The 22,078-nt window shown below is 43.3% G+C and overlaps 2 protein-coding genes across 4 annotated transcripts in view; both read right to left on the reverse strand.

Annotated features, from left to right (window-relative positions):
- Positions 1 to 16,958, reverse strand: part of jak2a (Janus kinase 2a) — a 31,421-nt gene extending 14,463 nt beyond the window's left edge. Inside the window, exon 1 of the mRNA XM_058415157.1 lies at positions 16,755 to 16,958. The gene's annotated coding sequence lies outside the window, so the exon portion shown is untranslated. The remainder of the gene's footprint in view (positions 1 to 16,754) is intronic.
- Positions 16,959 to 18,034: 1,076 nt separating this feature from the next.
- stard4 (StAR-related lipid transfer (START) domain containing 4) lies at positions 18,035 to 21,481 on the reverse strand. Of its 3 annotated transcripts, none has more exons than XM_058415159.1 (7): positions 21,403 to 21,481; positions 21,265 to 21,311; positions 20,825 to 20,936; positions 19,996 to 20,045; positions 19,334 to 19,460; positions 19,098 to 19,212; positions 18,035 to 18,991 (listed from the first exon to the last, which is right to left on the reverse strand). In XM_058415159.1, the coding sequence occupies exons 3-7, from the start codon at positions 20,927 to 20,929 to the stop codon at positions 18,756 to 18,758; spliced, it is 633 nt and encodes a 210-aa protein (XP_058271142.1). In that variant the 5' UTR covers positions 20,930 to 20,936; positions 21,265 to 21,311; positions 21,403 to 21,481; the 3' UTR covers positions 18,035 to 18,755. The 3 variants fall into 3 exon arrangements, with proteins under 3 accessions (XP_058271142.1, XP_058271143.1, XP_058271141.1); XM_058415160.1 differs by having other exon boundaries at positions 21,416 to 21,443; XM_058415158.1 differs by having other exon boundaries at positions 21,265 to 21,448.
- Between the last annotated feature and the right edge of the window lie 597 nt (positions 21,482 to 22,078).

Here is a 22,078-nt window from a genome sequence, read left to right on the forward strand (position 1 = left end):
GTACAGTGTGTGGGGTGTGTGTGTTCTGCATGCATACGGTGTGTGGGGTGTGTGTTCTGCATGTGTAGGGTGTGTGTACAGTGTGTTGAGTGTGTGGGGTGTGTGTACAGTGTGTTGAGTGTGTGTTCTGCATGTGTACAGTGTGTGGGGTGTGTATACAGTGTGTTGAGTGTGTGTGGAGTGTGTGGGGTGTGTGTACAGTGTGTGGGGTGTGTGGAGGCTGTGGGGTGTGTGTGTTCTGCATGCGTACGGTGTGTGGGGTGTGTGTTCTGCATGTGTTGAGTGTGTGTTGAGTGTGTACAGTGTGTGGGGTGTGTGTACAGTGTGTTGAGTGTGTGGGGTGTGTGTACAGTGTGTTGGGTGTGTTTACAGTGTGTGCTCAGTGTGTGGGGTGTGTGTACAGTGTGTGTACAGTGTGTTGAGTGTGTGGGGTGTGTGTACAGTGTGTGGAGTGTGTGTACAGTGTGTTGAGTGTGTTGAGTGTGTGGGGTGTGTGTACAGTGTGTGGGGTGCGTGTTGAGTGTGTGCTGAGTGTGTATGTGGAGTGTGTGGGGGGGGTGTGGGGTGTGTGTAGAGTGTGTGGGTTGTGTGTACAGTGTGTGGCGTGTGTGTGTTGAGTGTGTGTACAGTGTGTGTGGAGTGTGTGTTGAGTGTGTGCGGAGTGTGTGGGGTGTGTGTAGAGTGTGTGGGGTGTGTGTAGAGTGTGTTGAGTGTGTGCAGAGTGTTGAGTGTGTGGGGTGTGTGGAGGCTGTGGGGTGTGTGTTCTGCGTGTGTACGGTGTGTGGGGTGTGTGTACAGTGTGTGTGGGGTGTGTGTACAGTGTGTGGAGTGTGTGGGGTGTGTGTAGAGTGTGTGGGGTGTGTGTACAGTGTGTAGAGTGTGTTGTGTGTGTGGGGTGTGTGTTCTGCGTGTGTATGGTGTGTGTACAGTGTGTTGAGTGTGTGGGGTGTGTGTACAGTGTGTGGAGTGTGTGGGGTGTGTGTAGAGTGTGTGGGGTGTGTGTAGAGTGTGTGCTGAGTGTGTGTGTGGAGTATGTGTACAGTGTGTGGCGTGTGTGTGTGGAGTGTGTGTACAGTGTGTGCGGAGTGTGTGGGGTGTGTGTAGAGTGTGTTGAGTGTGTGGGGTGTGTGTAGAGTGTGTTGAGTGTGTGGGGTGTGTGTACAGTGTGTTGAGTGTGTGTAGAGTGTGTTGAGTGTGTGGGGTGTGTGTACAGTGTGTGGGGTGTGTGTTCTGCATGCGTACGGTGTGTGTGTGGGGGGGTGTTCTGCGTGTGTACGGTGTGTGGGGTGTGAGTACAGTGTGTTGAGTGTGTGTGGAGTGTGTGGGGTGTGCGGAGTGTGTGTGCGGAGTGTGTGTGTGGAGTGTGTGTGTGGGGTGTGTGTGTGGGGTGTGTGTGTGGGGTGTGTTGAGTGTGTGGGGTGTGTGTTCTGCATGTGTACAGTGTGTGGAGGCTGTGGGGTGTGTGTTCTGCATGCGTACGGTGTGTGTTGGGAGGTGTTCTGCGTGTGTACGGTGTGTGGGGTGTGTGTACAGTGTGTGTGGGGTGTGTGTACAGTGTGTTGAGTGTGTGGGGTGTGTGTAGAGTGTGTGGAGTGTGTGTACAGTGTGTTGAGTGTGTGGGGTGTGTGTACAGTGTGTGGGGTGTGTGTTGAGTGTGTGTACAGTGTGTGGAGTGTGTTGAGTGTGTGTTGAGTGTGTGCTGAGTGTGTGTGTGGAGTGTGTGTACAGTGTGTGGAGTGTGTGGGGTGTGTGGGGTGTGTGTGGGGTGTGTGTACAGTGTGTTGAGTGTGTGGGGTGTGTGTACAGTGTGTGGAGTGTGTGTGGAGTGTGTGTGGACAGTGTGTGCGGAGTGTGTGGGGTGTGTGTAGAGTGTGTGTGGAGTGTGTGTGGAGTGTGTGTGCAGTGTGTGGGGTGTGTGGAGGCTGTGGGGTGTGTGTTCTGCGTGTGTACGGTGTGGGGGGTGTGTGTAGGGTGTGTTGAGTGTGTGGGGTGTGTGTAGAGTGTGTGTGGTGTGTGTAGAGTGTGTTGAGTGTGTGGGGTGTGTGTAGAGTGTGTTGAGTGTGTGTAGAGTGTGTTGAGTGTGTGGGGTGTGTGTGTTGTGTGTGTACAGTGTGTGAGTGTGTGCTGAGTGTGTGTGTGGAGTGTGTGTACAGTGTGTTGAGTGTGTGCTGAGTGTGTGTACAGTGTGTTGAGTGTGTGCTGAGTGTGTGTGTGGAGTGTGGAGTGTGTGTGCAGTGTGTGTAGAGTGTGTAGAGTGTGTTGAGTGTGTGGGGTGTGTGTACAGTGTGTGGGGTGTGTGCTGAGTGTGTGTGTGGAGTGTGTGTGGAGTGTGTACAGTGTGTTGAGTGTGTGGAGTGTGTGTGCAGTGTGTGTAGAGTGTGTAGAGTGTGTTGAGTGTGTGGGGTGTGTGTACAGTGTGTGGGGTGTGTGTGTACAGTGTGTAGAGTGTTTTGTGTGTGTACTGTGTGTGGAGTGTGTACAGTGTGTTGTGTTTATGCAGTGTGTGTGCAGTGTGTGTAGAGTGTGTAGAGTGTGTTGAGTGTGTTGAGTGTGTGGAGTGTGTGGAGTGTGTGTGCAGTGTGTGTAGAGTGTGTGGGGTGTGTGGGGTGTGTGTACAGTGTGTGGGGTGTGTGCTGAGTGTGTGTGTGGAGTGTGTGTGGAGTGTGTACAGTGTGTTGAGTGTGTGGAGTGTGTGTGCAGTGTGTGTAGAGTGTGTAGAGTGTGTTGAGTGTGTGTGGGGTGTGTGGGGTGTGTGTGTACAGTGTGTAGAGTGTTTTGTGTGTGTACTGTGTGTGGAGTGTGTACAGTGTGTTGAGTGTGTGCAGTGTGTGTGCAGTGTGTGTAGAGTGTGTAGAGTGTGTGGGGTGTGTGTGGGGTGTGTGGGGTGTGTGGGGTGTGTGTGTACAGTGTGTAGAGTGTTTTGTGTGTGTACTGTGTGTGGAGTGTGTTGAGTGTGTGCGGAGTGTGTGCTGAGTGTGGGGTGTGTGCTGAGTGTGTGTGGAGTGTGGAGTGTGTGTGGAGTGTGTACAGTGTGCAGAGTGTGTACAGTGTGTGGAGTGTGTGTACAGTGTGTACAGTGTGCGGAGTGTGTGCGGAGTGTGTGTACAGTGTGTGGAGTGTGTGGGGTGTGTGTACAGTGTGTTGAGTGTGTGGGGTGTGTGCTGAGTGTGTGTGGAGTGTGTGGAGTGTGTGTACAGTGTGTGGAGTGTGTGCGGAGTGTGTGTACAGTGTGTGGAGAGTGTGTGGGGTGTGTGTACAGTGTGTAGAGTGTGTGGGGTGTGTGTAGAGTGTGTTGTGTATATACAGTGTGTAGAGTGTGTGGGGTGTGTGTAGAGTGTGTTGTGTATGTACAGTGTGTGGAGTGTGTGTGGAGAGTGTGGAGTGTGTGTGTGGAGTGTGGGTACAGTGTGTGGAGAGTGTGTGGAGAGTGTGTGTGAAGTGTGTGTGGAGTGTGTGCAGTGTGTGTGCAGTTCGTGGGGTGTGTGTACAGTGTGTGGGGTGTGTCTTGAGTGTGTGGGGTGTGTCTTGAGTGTGTGGGGTGTGTCTTGAGTGTGTGGAGTGTGTGTGTGGAGTGTGTGTGGAGTGTGTGTGTGGAGTGTGTGTGGAGTGTGTGTGTGTGGAGTGTGTGGAGTGTGTGTGCGGAGTGTGTGTGGAGTGTGTGTGTGTGGAGTGTGTGTGCGGAGTGTGTGCGGAGTGTGTGTGCGGAGTGTGTGGAGTGTGTGTGCAGTGTGTGTGTTGAGTGTGTGTGTGGAGTGTGTGCTGAGTGTGTGTGGAGTGTGTGTGGAGTGTGTACAGTGTGTGGAGTGTGTGTACAGTGTGCGGAGTGTGTGCGGAGTGTGTGTACAGTGTGTGGAGTGTGTGGGGTGTGTGTAGAGTGTGTTGAGTGTGTGTACAGTGTGTGGGGTGTGTGTACAGTGTGTGCGGAGTGTGTGTACAGTGTGGGGAGTGTGTGGGGTGTGTGTAGAGTGTGTGTGGAGAGTGTGGAGTGTGTGTGTGGAGAGTGTGTGTGGAGAGTGTGTGTGGAGAGAGTGTGTGGAGTGTGTGTGGAGTGTGTGTGGAGTGTGGAGAGTGTGTGTGGAGAGTGTGTGGAGTGTGTGTGCGGAGTGTGTGTGGAGTGTGTGGAGTGTGTGCGCAGTGTGTGTGTTGAGTGTGTGCGGAGTGTGTTGAGTGTGTGGAGTGTGTGGAGTGTGTGTGCAGTGTGTGTGTTGAGTGTGTGTGTGGAGTGTGTGCTGAGTGTGTGTGGAGTGTGTGTGGAGTGTGTGTGGAGTGTGTACAGTGTGTGGAGTGTGTGTACAGTGTGCGGAGTGTGTGCGGAGTGTGTGTACAGTGTGTGGAGTGTGTGGGGTGTGTGTAGAGTGTGTTGAGTGTGTGTACAGTGTGTGCGGAGTGTGTGTACAGTGTGGGGAGTGTGTGGGGTGTGTGTAGAGTGTGTGTGGAGAGTGTGGAGTGTGTGTGTGGAGTGTGTGTGTAGAGTGTGTGTGGAGAGTGTGTGTGGAGAGTGTGTGTGGAGAGTGTGTGTGGAGAGTGTGTGTGGAGAGTGTGTGGAGAGTGTGTGTGGAGTGTGTGTGGAGAGTGTGGAGAGTGTGGAGAGTGTGTGGAGAGTGTGGAGAGTGTGGAGAGTGTGTGTGGAGTGTGTGTGGAGAGTGTGGAGAGTGTGTGTGGAGTGTGTGTGTGGAGTGTGTGTGTGGAGAGTGTGTGTGTGGAGTGTGTGTGTGGAGTGTGTGGAGTGTGTGTGGAGTGTGTGTGGAGAGTGTGTGTGGAGAGTGTGTGTGGAGAGTGTGTGCGTGTGGAGTGTGGAGAGTGTGTGTGGAGAGTGTGGAGTGTGTGTGTGGAGAGTGTGTGTGGAGAGTGTGTGCGTGTGGAGTGTGGAGAGTGTGTGTGGAGAGTGTGGAGTGTGTGTGTGGAGAGTGTGTGTGGAGAGTGTGTGCGTGTGGAGTGTGGAGAGTGTGTGTGGAGAGTGTGTGTGGAGAGTGTGTGTGGAGAGTGTGTGCGTGTGGAGTGTGGAGAGTGTGTGTGGAGAGTGTGTGTGGAGAGTGTGGAGTGTGTGTGTGGAGAGTGTGTGTGGAGAGTGTGTGTGTGTGGAGAGTGTGTGTGGAATGTGTGTGTGGAGTGTGTGTGTGTGGAGTGTGTGTGTGTGGAGTGTGTGTGTGTGGAGTGTGTGTGTGGAGTGTGTGTGTGTGGAGTGTGTGTGTGTGGAGTGTGTGTGTGGAATGTGTTCCTATCTTAGCCCAGTGTTCTCCGAAGTTTTAAGGAAGTTATTAACAAAGTAAAAACACTTCATGAGGTCAGCATCCTCTATTTCCCTCCGTTTGCCCTTTGACCCCACTTTCCTCCGTTTTCTCTCCCCCTGATTATTTTCCAACGCTCTGCGAGTAAGCCCCGCCCCCTTCCACACATTTCACACCCTGGACAGGACTCACAGGAAAAGGAAAGTATTAAAATAGATGAAAACACCACACTGCCGAGGCTTATTTACGATTAAAACACCGTCCAGGTTCGAGTCACAGGTTTGAGTCACAGGTTCGAGTCACAGGTTCGAGTAAACACACAGAAATCTCTTATTACTTCACTTTTATTTCACTGACAGCTCGAATTTAAGGTCTAAACAGTAACCAATTATTTTCATAAAGAAGCCAAAAGCATGAAGCGGAACATCTCTTTCTCACACACACACACACACACACACACACACACACACACACACACACGATCACAAGGTTGGAGATTCCCTAAGGGCTCCATAACACACACACACACACACACACACACACACACACACACGCTTGATGAACCTGTGTCACTTTGACTGGAGGTCACTGCACCTACAGACCTCAACCATGTAGTGTTTAATGTGTAAACAAAAAAAAACCATCTGTGTGTGTGTGTGTGTGTGTGTTTGTGTGTGTGTGTGTTATGTACATACAGAAATACCACCCACTCAAAGCATTAAAGTGTTTAAGGAAGTTTGGATTAAATACCCACATCTGGCTTTGCTAAACTTTTCGGGGAAAAATCTGGAGATTGTTTCGCAAAAGTTCCAACTTCCACTTCAGACGTGGAGGCAACATGACACAGAGTGTTTCCCAACTGGACGACAGAAATGACCAGCGCATGACAGTCATGTTCTCACACCATGTTAACCACAGCATCTACATTTATCATCAATACACAGTGTAAAGGAATCAGAACACGGGGCTGAAAATGAAAGGAAATGTGCCTTACGGAAATTTTTATACAAAAGCACAAACGTGTGTGTGTGTGTGTATGTGTAAAACTATAACAATGAAATCCCCTTAATATTCTTCTTCCTGTGTTATTAGATTTCCAGAACCACCTTTGTGTTCTGTAACTTTTTCGCAACCTATCTATCCATCTATCCATCCATCTATCCATCTATCCATCTATCTATCTATCTATCTATCTATCTATCTATCTATAGTGAGGGAAAACATGATTTGATCCCCTGCTGATTTGGTACGTTTGCCCACTGACAGAGAAATGATCAGTCTGTAATTTTAATGGTAGGTTTATCTGAACAGTGAGAGACAGAATAACAACAAAAAAATCCAGAACATCACCCCCAAAGCATAATGTTTCCACCTCCATGTTTGACGGTGGGGATGGTCTTCTTGGAGTCATAGGCAGCATTCCTCCTCCTCCAAACATGGCAAGTTGAGTTGATGCCAAAGAGCTGGATTTTGGTCTCATTTGACCACAACACTTTCACCCAGTTCTCCTCTGAATCATTCAGATGTTCACTGGCAAACTTCAGATGGTCCTGTACATGTGCTTTCTTTAGCAGGGGGACCCTTGCGGGCGCTACTGGATTTCAGTCTTTCACGTCGTAGTGTGTTTTCTTGGTGACTGTGGTCCCAGCTGCCTTGAGGTCATTGACAAAATCCTCCAGTGTAATTCTGGGCCGATTCCTCGCCGTTCTCATGATCATTGAAACTCCATGAGGTGAGATCTTGCATGGAGCCCCAGACCGAGGAAGATCGACAGTCCTTTTGTGTTTCTTCCATTTGGGAATAATTGCACCAACTGTTGTCACCTTCTCACCAAGCTGCTTGGCGATGGTCTTGTAGCTCATTCCAGCCTTGTGTAGGTCTACAATCTTGTCCCTGACATCCATGGACAGCTCTTTGGTCTTGGCCATGATGGAGAGTTTGGAATCTGATTGATTGCTTCCTTCTGTGGACAGGTGTCTTTCATACAGTTAAGGAGCTGAGATTAAGAGCACTCCCCGAGAGTGCTCCTACTGTAATCTCAGCTCCTTACCTGTATAAAAGACACCTGGGAGCCAGAAATCTTTCTGATTGATAGGGGATCAAATACTTATTTCAATCATTAAAATGTAAATCAATGTAGAACTTTTCTGAAATGTGTTTTTCTGGATTTTTTTGTTGTTATTCTGTCTCTCACTGTTCAAATACACCGACCATTAAAATTACAGACTGATCATTTCTTTGTCAGTGGGCAAACGTACAAAATCAGCAGGGGATCAAATCATTTTTTCCCCTCACTCTATCTATCTATCTATCTATCTGTCCATCCATCTGTCCTTCTGTCTATCCATCCATCCATCCATCTATCCATCCACCCACCCACCCACCCACTCATCTATCTATCTATCTATCTGAAGGATTCACAGAGAGGACTGTGGCTTGACTTGTCTTTAATTTGCATAATAGGCGCTTCCTGAAGGGGGCATGGTCACGTCAATTGGTCATCAGTAGATCTCATGACCAGAATATCTGTCTATAAAACCTCTGTTTTATTTTTCTGTGTTTCTGGTAGGAGAGGAGGAGGAAAAAAGAGACATCGACATTTTCCATAAAATCACTTAGTCAGTAGAAGATGAAAGCCGTGAGAACCGTGAGAAGAACTTGACACAAACTTCATAAACTGAGAAGAAAGCGACCAATCAGACGCCGTGACTAACTGTGAAACCGTGACAGCGTAAGAACTCGAGCGTACTGCAGTTTCAGAAGCTTACATCACATTCTGAGCCTCGGGTCACACCAGGAAGCGCCGTGAACGTATGCGTACATACGCTCGTCTGCCATAACGTTAGCACTATTGCTAATGCAGACAGTCAGTCGATACTGGCGTGTCCAGACTAAAGTGAGTTCTCTCATTCAAGATTTTGCTGAGCCAGGTTTCTTCCATGGCAACTCACTTAAAGTGAGTGTTGAGTAAATATCTGGAGAAGTCAGTTGAATCCATTAGCTGGAATTCCCTCTCATGTGTTCACTGTAAAAACTCTGCAAACCAAACCGGAGGTGGTCCTAATAATTCATATGTAAATGAGTGGGCGGGGTCTGCGCAAATCGACCATGTGTAGAAATGAATTCCACTGAAGGGCGGGAAATACATTTAATTATTTTATTTTAATCAAAGAAAGATTATTTAAAACTTAAATACATAGTTGTTATTTTTTAACACAAAAATATCTGTAGCTTCATGTTTTTCTCTTTTTGTGTCACTGATTAGATTTGTTTGTTAAATTTGTAGAATTTCATATATTTTTTAAACTTTAAAAAAATAAAATTTGAACTTAAGTTTATACATATAATATTAGCATAATTTCTCACTTTTTAAAAAAAGATATTGTGATTAACACACATCTATCTATCTATCTATCTATCTATCTATCTATCTATCTATCTATCTATCTATCTATCTATCTATCTATCAAATTAATTTGAAGCATTAATCTTTAATTAATTAATTAAAAATATCATTAAACTGTGATACTGATCTGTATGTAGTGTATTACTGAATGTTTTCCAGCATGATGACATAATAGTTGTGTCACAACTCTGTGTAATGCTGCGTTTTTAAAAAATATATGATTATTTTCTAAGCTATTCATGGCATGTTGAACACGTTTTAGACGTGTCTCTGTTACAGGCATGTTCAGGGTTTCAGTTTCAGTCTTACTCTCCTGGGAATCTCTTCAAAACTCATCACACCTGCCAAGAACAAGCAGTTCCCACACTCATCTCCTTCTCCTGCAGTTTCATACTGACCTCCTGATTATTCCTCATTAATCCCGCCCACTGCCTGGACACACAGTTTAGATGATCTACACACACACAATTTAAAAACAACAAACAACATATTTCTAAGTGATATCTCATATTTAAAGGCTGTTTAAGAAAGTATTTTTTAGCACTGCGTGTGTGTGTGTGTGTGTGTGTGTGTGTTGGTCAGTGTTGTTGGAACCGTTTTTTTTTTTTTTGTTGTTGTTGATGCTGCTGATGGACGTTGTGGATTAAAAACATTCCTGATTTGTCCTCCTTCTGTTTCTCTCTCGCTCTCGTTTCCCTACGCAGGGTGAAACTACACACTCAGATGGAAGCGACGCAACTCCGCAGTGTGCAGAACAGGAAGTGAAACGAACAGAGTGTGACGAGAGAGAGAGAGAGAGAGAGAGAGAGAGAGAGAGAGAGAGAGAGAGAGAGAGAGCATTCTGAGGAACTTCTCAGAAATCAGAGACTTTGTGTGTTACATACAGCCTGAGTCAACACGACAACTCACACAGGGGATACACACAATTAACACCACTTAACACACACACACACACACACACACACACTTAACGTCCACACATAAACTGAAGCCACAGAAGTGCTAAATTACCTGCACAGACGTGACCTGAGCTGAGATGAGATCCGAATCCCACTGCGTTACATGCTTATGAACAGCAGTGCTGTGTTTATAAAGCTCTTATAAACTAATGATAACATCAATAAGCAGCTCACTGAAGTCAGCACTGGGTTAGTGTGTTAATGTAGACGGGGTTTTCCCTACAGTAGGAGAGTTAAAGGAAAAAAAGTTGGCAAAATTCCCCACACCCCCTACAGTGTAATGTCTCTTACACACACACACTGCTGCAGCACTACAGTTGGTCACCTTGCGGCTTCTGCGGTGTGTCTTCAGACTGGAAGAAACAGGAAATGAAAGAACTAGGTGTGTGTGTGTATGTTCATTTTAAGTGTGTGTGTGTATGTGTGTGTATGTTGTGTGTGTGTGTGTGTGTGTGGTGTTAATTGTGTGTAACCCCTGTGTGAGTTGTTGTTGACAAAAACGAATGGAAAATCCTGGTATTTGAATAAACGTGTAATTTATCATTACAGCACTACAGATTACATTTTCTGTTCTCTGTATCACTATAACACTATCACTGTATCACGCTATCACTGTATCACTCTATCACTGTATCCCTCTATCACTGTATCCCTCTATCACTGTATCCCTCTATCACTGTATCCCTCTATCACTCTCACTGTATCCCTCTATCCCTCTATCACTCTCACTGTATCCCTCTATCCCTCTATCACTCTCACTATCACTCTATCCCTCTATCACTGTATCACTCTCACTGTATCCCTCTATGACTATCACTGTATCACTCTCACTGTATCCCTCTATCACTGTATCACTCTCACTGTATCCCTCTATCACTCTATCACTCTCACTGTATCCCACTATCACTGTATCACGCTATCACTATCACGCTATCACTCTATCACGCTATCACTCTATCACGCTATCACTCTATCACGCTATCACTATCACGCTCACTCTATCCCTCTATCACTGTATCCCTCTATCACTGTATCCCTCTATCACTGCATCCCTCTATCACTGCATCCCTCTATCACTGCATCCCTCTATCACTGTATCCCTCTATCACTGTATCCCTCTATCACTGTATCACTCTCACTGTATCCCTCTATCACTGTATCACTGTATCACTCTCACTGTATCACTCTATCACTCTCACTGTATCACTCTATCACTCTCACTGTATCACTCTATCACTCTCACTGTATCACTCTATCACTGTATCACTCTCACTGTATCCCTCTATCACTGTATCACTCTCACTGTATCCCTCTATCACTGTATCACTCTCACTGTATCCCTCTATCACTGTATCCCACTATCACTGTATCCCACTCTCACTGTATCACTCTCACTGTATCACGCTATCACTATCACTCTATCCCTCTATCACTGTATCCCTCTCACTGTATCCCTCTCACTGTATCCCTCTCACTGTATCCCTCTATCACTGTATCCCTCTCACTGTATCCCTCTATCACTGTATCCCTCTATCACTCTCACTCTATCACTATCACTGTATTACTGTATCACTATCACTGTATCACGCTATCACTATCACGCTATCACGCTATCACTCTATCCCTCTATCCCTCTATCACTGTATCACTCTCACTGTATCCCTCTATCACTGTATCACTGTATCACTCTCACTATATCCCTCTATCACTGTATCCCTCTATCACTGTATCCCTCTATCACTGTATCACTGTATCCCTCTATCACTCTGTCACTATCACTGTATCACTCTCACTGTATCCCTCTATCACTGTATCACTGTATCACTCTCACTGTATCCCTCTATCACTGTATCCCTCTATCACTCTCACTCTATCACTCTCACTCTATCACTGTATCACTATCACTGTATCACTGTATCACTATCACGCTATCACTATCACGCTATCACGCTATCCCTCTATCACTGTATCACTCTCACTGTATCCCTCTATCACTGTATCACTCTCACTATATCCCTCTATCACTGTATCACTCTATCACTGTATCACTCTCACTGTATCCCTCTATCCCTCTATCCCTGTATCCCTCTATCACTGTATCACTGTATCACGCTATCACTGTATCACGCTATCACTGTATCACGCTATCACTGTATCACGCTATCACTGTATCACTGTATCCCTCTATCACTGTATCACTGTATCACTCTCACTGTATCCCTCTATCACTGTATCACTGTATCACTCTCACTGTATCCCTCTATCACTGTATCACTGTATCCCTCTATCACTGTATCCCACTCTCACTGTATCACTCTCACTGTATCACGCTATCACTATCACTCTATCCCTCTATCACTGTATCCCTCTCACTGTATCCCTCTCACTGTATCCCTCTATCACTGTATCACTCTCACTGTATCCCTCTATCACTGTATCACTGTATCCCTCTATCACTGTATCACTCTCACTATATCCCTCTATCACTGTATCCCTCTATCACTGTATCCCTCTATCACTGTATCCCTCTATCACTGTATCCCTCTATCACTGTATCCCTCTCACTGTATCCCTCTATCACTGTATCCCTCTATCACTGTATCCCACTATCACTGTATCCCACTATCACTGTATCACTATCACTGTATCGCTATCACTATCACTCTATCCCTCTATCACTCTATCCCTCTATCACTCTATCCCTCTCTCACTGTATCCCTCTCACTGTATCCCTCTATCACTGTATCACTCTCACTGTATCCCTCTATCACTGTATCCCTCTATCACTCTCACTGTATCCCTCTATCACTGTATCCCTCTATCACTGTATCACTGTATCACGCTATCACTGTATCACGCTATCACTGTATCACGCTATCACTGTATCACGCTATCACTGTATCCCTCTATCACTCTCACTGTATCCCTCTATCCCTCTATCACTGTATCACTGTATCCCTCTATCACTCTCACTGTATCCCTCTATCCCTCTATCACTCTCACTGTATCCCTCTATCCCTCTATCACTGTATCACTGTATCCCTCTATCACTGTATCACTGTATCCCTCTATCCCTCTATCACTCTCACTCTATCACTCTCACTGTATCCCTCTATCACTGTATCCCTCTATCACTGTATCCCACTATCACTGTATCCCACTATCACTGTATCCCACTATCACTGTATCACTATCACTGTATCGCTATCACTATCACTCTATCCCTCTATCACTCTATCCCTCTATCACTATCCCTCTCTCACTGTATCCCTCTCACTGTATCCCTCTCACTGTATCCCTCTATCACTGTATCACTCTCACTGTATCCCTCTATCACTGTATCCCTCTATCACTCTCACTGTATCCCTCTATCCCTCTATCACTGTATCACTGTATCCCTCTATCACTGTATCACTGTATCACGCTATCACTGTATCACGCTATCACTGTATCACGCTATCACTGTATCCCTCTATCACTCTCACTGTATCCCTCTATCCCTCTATCACTGTATCACTGTATCCCTCTATCACTCTCACTGTATCCCTCTATCCCTCTATCACTCTCACTGTATCCCTCTATCCCTCTATCACTGTATCCCTCTATCACTGTATCACTGTATCCCTCTATCACTGTATCACTGTATCCCTCTATCACTGTATCACTGTATCACTGTATCACGCTATCACTGTATCACGCTATCACTGTATCACTCTCACTGTATCCCTCTATCACTATCACTGTATCCCTCTATCACTGTATCACTGTATCACGCTATCACTGTATCACTCTCACTGTATCCCTCTATCCCTGTATCCCTCTATCACTCTCACTGTATCCCTCTATCACTGTATCCCTCTATCACTGTATCCCTCTATCACTGTATCACTCTCACTGTATCCCTCTATCACTGTATCACTGTATCCCTCTATCACTGTATCCCTCTATCACTGTATCACTCTCACTGTATCACTCTATCACTCTCACTGTATCCCTCTATCCCTCTATCACTGTATCACTGTATCACGCTATCACTGTATCACTGTATCACTATCACTGTATCACGCTATCACTGTATCACGCTATCACTGTATCACGCTATCACTCTCACTGTATCCCTCTATCCCTGTATCCCTCTATCACTGTATCCCTCTATCACTGTATCACTGTATCACTCTCACTGTATCCCTCTATCACTGTATCACTGTATCCCTCTATCACTGTATCACTCTCACTGTATCACTCTATCACTCTCACTGTATCCCTCTATCCCTCTATCACTGTATCACTGTATCCCTCTATCACTGTATCACTGTATCACTGTATCACTGTATCACGCTATCACGCTATCACGCTATCACTCTCACTGTATCCCTCTATCACTGTATCCCTCTATCACTGTATCCCTCTATCACTGTATCCCTCTATCACTGTATCCCTCTATCACGCTATCACTCTCACTGTATCCCTCTATCACTGTATCACTGTATCACGCTATCACTGTATCACGCTATCACTCTATCACGCTATCACTCTCACTGTATCCCTCTATCACTGTATCACTGTATCACGCTATCACGCTATCACTCTCACTGTATCCCTCTATCCCTGTATCCCTCTATCACTCTATCCCTCTATCCCTCTATCACTCTCACTGTATCCCTCTATCACTGTATCCCTCTATCACTGTATCCCTCTATCACTGTATCCCTCTATCCCTCTATCACGCTATCACGCTATCACTCTCACTGTATCCCTCTATCACTGTATCCCTCTATCACTCTATCCCTCTATCACTCTATCCCTCTATCACTCTCACTGTATCCCTCTATCACTGTATCCCTCTATCACTGTATCCCTCTATCACTGTATCCCTCTATCCCTCTATCACGCTATCACGCTATCACTCTCACTGTATCCCTCTATCACTGTATCACTCTATCACTCTATCACTCTATCACTCTATCACTCTCACTGTATCCCTCTATCACTGTATCCCTCTATCACTGTATCCCTCTATCACTGTATCACTCTATCACTGTATCACTCTATCACTGTATCCCTCTATCACTGTATCACTCTATCACTGTATCACTCTATCACTGTATCACTCTATCACTCTCACTGTATCCCTCTATCCCTCTATCACTGTATCCCTCTATCACTGTATCACTGTATCACGCTATCACTGTATCACTGTATCACTGTATCACGCTATCACTCTCACTGTATCCCTCTATCCCTGTATCCCTCTATCACTCTCACTGTATCCCTCTATCACTGTATCCCTCTATCACTGTATCCCTCTATCACTGTATCCCTCTATCACGCTATCACGCTATCACTCTCACTGTATCCCTCTATCACTGTATCACTGTATCACGCTATCACGCTATCACTGTATCACGCTATCACTGTATCACTCTCACTGTATCCCTCTATCACTGTATCAACATTCACTGTACTTAATTAGTAATAATTGATTTGTGGAGTCACTCTAAAGCTGATCATTTTCCCGTTACAGCACTACTTCTCATGCAAGTCACTTTATACAGTTTATTATTATTTATTTCACTTATTCTAGCTCTTTTCTAAACTTGTGTACATTTGTACAGACATTTCATACCTGTGTATATGTTTGCACCTGACACCAAGACAAATTCCTAGTACTGTAAAGGGCTCTTTGCTGACCCTTTGCTGTACCCGGGAATAAAACCTTTTCTGATTCTGATTCTGATTCCCCAGAGTTTTGTTCCTCTTAAAGAATATTTCTATAGTAATAACTTTAATCATCAAAAACAGCTTTTATCCTTTTATAGTTACACTGAATAATGTGGAGACTGTAGCGAACATGTGACATGGCGTCTGTCAGCACACACACACACACTCCTGCAGTTATCAGAGTGCGTACAGAGAGAGGGTGCTGACTTATCTCTCTCTCTCTCTCTCTCACACACACACACACACACACACACACACACAAACATTAGAACATAAACTTGAACAATCACTTAAACACACTGAAGCTACGTTCATGTAAGCAGCTTTATGAACTCTTGCTTCAGCAGGACAATACAGCGATGTAACATCCATATTTTTTTATGAAACTATTTTTTTTAATAAATGAAAATAATACGTTTTAAATCTAAAAACAAAAATAGTCTAACGACACGTGCTCATGCTGCGTCACAGCACAGGGTAACGTTCTCGTGATATCTGCCCTCTTCCTCATACTCGAGTTCACACACGCCCATGATTGGCTGGTGTCACTGAGATTGACAGGTGAGAGACAATAAGCCCCTCCCACCCAGACAGCTTCATTACAATTACATGTTTATCTTGTCAGTTTCTCAGCCTGCTGCTAATTTTACTTACATGTTCAGCTTTCTGTCATCACCATCATGTTGCTAAAAACCTAAGAGGAACTTGAACTTGAGGAATGTACAACGTGTTCCGTATGATTACACATTTCAGTTGTTATTAACGTGTTATTACTCAAATGAACAATCTGCATGCTTATAGTTACTTAATAGCGCTAAATATTCATACAAATTAACTTAAATCATTAATAACACGTTTTTGTCTAGGTTTAGCTGATTACTGTTAGAATTCGGAAATATCTTTCGATATTTAAATGACAAAAAATGAAATTTCGTGTCGTTTTCTGTAATGTAACTTTATTCAACATTCATTTGTATTTTTCAGTTGCCTTTTGACTTGTTATTAATGTGTTATAAGCAGCCTTTTTAAAAGTATTTTTAATTGTCGCTTGGTCATATAATAAACCTGTCACGTTTGACCCACGTTTATAAACATTATCCCAAATTTAAACGTTAGATTAAACCTCTAGAGGAGATAAACGAGGGTTAAATACAAAATGGCTCCTTAGGGTGCATGTAGTGCACTAGCTGTAGTGTACATGACGCTTTATTCACACCCTAACGAGTGCACTTATATAACATGGAGCAAGACATTCGGTCTTCGGCCCAGTTCACCTACGGTTCATATTCTGGCGAGCATTTCAACTATTAGTTAACTACAACTTAACTACCATGTAAACCAGCATGTCCAGCGGTAAACAGTTAAGTTAAATGTTGTTCATTTAGTTAACTTACTTAACCAATATACACAAAAATGGTCGAGTAACTTGGCAGTACTTACAAGAAGCAGGTTATGTCAAGAGCTGAACTTCTAGCTGTGGAGAAATTTCATCAGATCCTGAAAGTTCTCCTCTTCATTTAATCCATGAGTAATGTCGGATTTGTGAAGTTATATCAATGTTCGTTGACATTTAACTGCTAACGAGCTAGCTCACGCTAGCCAGTGCTTAAATACCATCTCTAACGCGTTATTTATTTCCCATCGGTATTGCGCTGTGAGATTCTGATCCTCTGATTGGCTGCGGTTACATGACTGACAGTTTGATGGCCCAATCAGTAACGCGAGTGGGAGTCCGCCCTACTAGCAAAAGAGGCGGGGTTTTGTGAGGCGAAACGCTGTGAGGCGAAACGCTAAAGTAACGCTGCTCGGTTTTTAATTTCAATAAAATATTTCAGATTTTCAGGATTTGGAGATTTTTGATGAAGTAAAATTTTAATAATTTCAACAAAAAGCGAAGCAACACAATTCACCGTTGTACTTTTTTTAAGCTCGAAATGCAACTTATGGCGCAGAATTTAATATTTACATTTTTAATATTTAAATTTTCAGGAACATTTTTCACAAAAAACTAAACTAAACTAAACTAAACTAAACTAAACTAAACTAAACTAAACTAAACCCAGGTGTTATTGCTTGTTTTTACTTTTCACATCTTTCCAAAATTATATTTCTATAACTGTGAAAGTGATTAAATTGCCCCATCTACAGGCCAAATTACTGCAATAATATTTCTGCTTTATCTGGAATTTTTTTTTCAGACCTGTAGAAATATTGGAAATAGAAATTTAAAGAAATCATGTTTTTAAATAGAATGATATAGAATCACATTTATTTATTATTAAAAAACATAGATATGATAATGATGTATAGACATATTAATAAATCAAACTAGAAAACTAGAATCTATCTATCTATCTATCTATCTATCTATCTATCTATTTATCTATTTATTACCAAGACCTGAAGCTCAGTGATGATGTGTGTGAAGGCCTTTATTTATGAGCTGGAGGATAAAAACCTCAGTCAGATATTGACCTGTCCTGGCCGAAGCTGAAGCTCAGACACACACTGAGTGAGTTCAGCAGTTGTGTGTTTTATTCTGACTCTAGTTTACTGTATGTTGTGAAAGTCACCATGATACAACAATGGACTTATTGTAGTCTTAAATTCTAAGAAACGTTAAGCTAAAGATTCACCCGGAGCTCAGTTTCCTGTTTCCGAGCATACGCTCTGATTATCATCAGCGTCTGTGATGGAAATCAGCAGAAACACACTCTGGGTCCACTCGATTCAATGATTTTAATAACTGCATTAAAAACATCAACTTTTCCTTCATTTAACCGGCAGCAAGACACAGAGACCCTTCATGACTTTACAGAACATTCAGTGTCTAAAAGCTACAGCAATGAATAGAAAGTGGATTTTGGCACCTCCAAGAAATATTGCACTCTGATCAAAAATTAACTCAAAATCTCAAAATGGAATTTTTAACTAGTCGAATTTAACCAGTCATTATAAACCTGACACACACCGGAGAGATCGATTAGCACCAGAATATTTATTATCATACAATTAAAAGAAATCCTGTGATATAGCATTTATAAAATATCTATCTATCTATCTATCTATCTATCTATCTATCTATCTATCTATCTATCTATCTATCTGTCTGTCTATCTATTTGTATATGTTTCACTTTTTACAAAAATATAATGCTGTACTTATTACATCAAGTGTTTCATGTACAGAGAAGGTGTACAAGAGAGAGAGAGAGAGAGGGAATGAATGAGAGAGAGAGAGAGAGAGAGAGAGAGGGAATGAATGAGAGAGAGAGAGAGAGAGAGAGAGGGAATGAATGAGAGAGAGAGAGAGAGAGAGAGAGAGAGGGAATGAATGAGAGAGAGAGAGAGAGAGAGTGAATGAATGAGAGAGAGAGGGGGGGGAATGAATGAGAGAGAGAGAGAGAGAGAGAGAGTGAATGAATGAGAGAGGGGAGGGGGTCTAGGTTGCAAGTGCTTTCTTGAGTTCAGCGTAGAAGGTGGTAAGTGTGGTTGCCATGGCGACGTCCACTGCAGACTGTGGGATTTTGCCCCTCAGGTCAGTCTGGATGTATCCGGTGAGCAGACTGCAGGGGACGTCCACGTCCTCAACATCGACCGGAACACAGAACCAACCGCAAGGGTGATTATAACCTCGCACACAGCTCTGCTCCTGCTGCTCACGCTCCACACTCACACCTGACACACACACACAATCAGCCAATCAGGAGAGGGGGTGTGTCAGCAGGACCGACCTGCTCCTTTACTCAGTTTATTTAGATGTTAAAGTGTAAACGTTTCTCACCGCAGGACAGAAGGCCGCTCTGATAATCAGTGGTGTAGGAGAAATCCACGAACTCTCGAGGAGCGATGATGTTCCACAGCTGTCCTGCAGTGGTGTAGCGCGTCACACAACACGCCTACAACACACACACACACACACATATTAAAATACACATCAGCTCAAAGGTCTGCTCCTTCATTGGTCTCTGGTGATTTCAGTGACAGGTGACACTAAATGAAGCATTTTTGCTCTTTTACCTTGTCTACAGTTTCTAGAATCTCCAGCGTGGTCATCAGACTGTCCCACTGTAAGCGATAAGGTCCTGGACGAATGTAGTCCATTATCCTGCACGGCTTCTCCATCACCAAGCCCTCCACTTTATACCTGCAGGCAAGAATCTGCTCACACCTCAGATCTTATACGAGCAGAATGTCGTTCCAACAAATCTCTACAACAAAACTCTAATTAGATCAGACTGCTTCAGAAAGATGAGCAGGAGGAGCAAAGTGTGAGATCTCTTCATGAGAACATCTCACAGATTTACAGAAGAACCAACAAGCAATCAATCTGTCCGATCACTCCTGACTCCAGTCTCTCAGAGCGAGAACAAGCGAGAGGAATCTTTTCTGATCAGACTGTAGGTCAGTACTTTATTGGTGTGTCCAGTAAAAATGTCAGGTCAGATCTAAGATCTTCTCACCAATCAGAGTAAAGGTTCCTGCAAAGCATTTTGTAATCATTGGAAATATAAAGACATAAAAACGGTGTGTATTTTTAACTGGAGTTTTCTCTCAGGTGGGTCATCATTACTTATCATAACTAATAACACAGGGACTGGACACTGTAGTGGGCGGAGTCACAGGGGTTCAGGTGTGAATGATTAGAGTGAAATGACTCAGAACCGAGAGGACAGACTCACAGGAAGCCGCTGAACTCTTCTGAAGGTTTCCTCCAAGCGGTGACATCTTTCTGTAGAGGAAAATAAAGTTAATATAAAGATTTTTGTTTGTTCTTTTGTCTAGCGATTGTCTCGTGTGGCTCGCAGCCTGTGTGCTGCTTCGTTTCAATATATTCATTTATAGTGTTCACTTTTTACACCATAGCGCTATGAGCTCTGGACTCAGAATTGGTCAGGAGGTGTTGATTAATTCTCTATAAGAGCGCAGCTGAACGTCACAGCTTTATATCAACACGCTAATTTCAACATGTTTCTCTATTCGTTTCTATAGCAACGGCTCATTCACAAAGACGTGTACAGCAGACGCTCCACATCAGAGACGCTCATTTAACCCATGAGGAAGGAGTCTCCAGTGTCAGCGGTCAGTGCTGTATATCAATCAGAGGTGAAGCTGGAACCTGAAGTTCTCCACATCTTCAGGACAGAGGAGTTTACACTGGTTTGTGTTTCTCTCAGGAACATGAACAGCTGAGATTATTTTTCTCTTATCTTATTTCATCAGACTGTTTATAGCTGCTATAACATGAGCGAAGACTTGGAACTGACTCGTCACTGACGTACAAATGGATAGAAAATTATAGATCCTTCATTAATTTAAAAAGGTTCTATTTTAAATCATCGGCAACTTGCTGTTGTATAAGATTTAGAAGAAGAAGGTTTGGAGATGGTGGTGTTGTAGAACTCAAACTTCCACATCACTCAGTCTCAAATCAGCAAAAAACACACAGATGTTCTAGATTTGATGTAAAGATTATTCTTCTTTAAAACAGTGTATAATAAAAAGACAAACCAATTTCTTTGCCACTCTCCACTCCTTCTCCTCCAGGTGATGGTACGAGATCAGCGTGTTCTCCAGCCTCCTTCTCAGCTCTGTGACGTCCGGCAAAGTGCCCATGATAATCCTGAGGAACAGAACAGAGGAACAGAAATGGAGAGAATATTACAGAAAAATACACCCATATACAACAGTGAATAAACGCAGGAGAGTAAAGTCCTGACCTTTAGTCCAGTCCTGAACTTTCCTCCTGATTATATAACACTGTTTAGATAAATAGCTATCTTTAACAGCTTCTCTTCTCTGTATTTAACACCATAATGGAGGTGTTAATGAGTTAATGGTAATAAACCGAGTGTTAAAAACAAATCTATGATTATTAAAATGATTCAAATGAATCATTTAGACGAACCGAATCATAATAAACTATGAATCCATATTCATGTTATACATACCTTTATTTCCAGTCTATCACGACAGCTCTGCAAATCTTCTTTTAGTCCTTTTATTAAGATAGTAATTATTATTAGTAGTAGTATTAGTATTATTATTATTAATGCATCTTTTCTAGATGTTTAAATCGCAAATCTAACCAAAAGTACACACGAAGCAATTACGGATTCCGTCTTTCCGCCAGTTACGCCAACAACCAATCAGAGACAAATGTCCCGCCCACCGGAGTGCATCCTGGCTGCGGATTCGTTCAGCATCATGCAGGTTATAAAAACGTGGAAGCTGATTGGACAAACACTTCGTCGGATGGTTTTTGGTCACGGGAACAAATTCCAACACCACCCACGCTGGTCCACTAGAGGTCGCCAGAAACAAGTAACCAAAAATCCGTTTTTCTTATCGATCCCGATCATGTAAATTCGTGTTGAGATTAAAATCCGACTAAAAAGCAAGAACTTTTCTTTTTTCTCTACGTTTTGATTCGACTTTTTTGACTCTCATTTAATATTTAAAATGTAATAAAGAAAATGTAATATGTTCATTCTCATATAAAGGTTTGTAAACCGAATAATGGATTATAATGTGAATTTTATAATTATAATATATATATTATATTATAAATAATATTATTAATGATTGTGTTAATAATAGTATAATTATATTATTACTATTATTAATAATATAATTGTCTTAAGTATAATTAATAAATAATTATAATAATAATTTTTAGAACAATCCTTACATTTAATCTTTTCTTAATGGATTCAAATATTTTTTTGCACACTGAGGAATGGTCAATTAAATATTTATTATAAA

Source organism: Hemibagrus wyckioides, linkage group LG18, assembly GCF_019097595.1.
Source record: "Hemibagrus wyckioides isolate EC202008001 linkage group LG18, SWU_Hwy_1.0, whole genome shotgun sequence".
Classification (NCBI taxonomy): Eukaryota; Metazoa; Chordata; class Actinopteri; order Siluriformes; family Bagridae; genus Hemibagrus; species Hemibagrus wyckioides.

Excerpts from the sequence above, each read along its gene's own strand:
- stard4 (XM_058415159.1), bottom strand. The coding sequence starts at position 20,929 with ATGGGCACTTTGCCGGACGTCACAGAGCTGAGAAGGAGGCTGGAGAAC. Across the intron at positions 19,461-19,995 it reads GAAGAGTTCAGCGGCTTCCT|GTATAAAGTGGAGGGCTTGG; the intron begins GTGAGTCTGTCC and ends TCTTGCCTGCAG. Across the intron at positions 19,213-19,333 it reads TTCTAGAAACTGTAGACAAG|GCGTGTTGTGTGACGCGCTA; the intron begins GTAAAAGAGCAA and ends TGTGTGTTGTAG.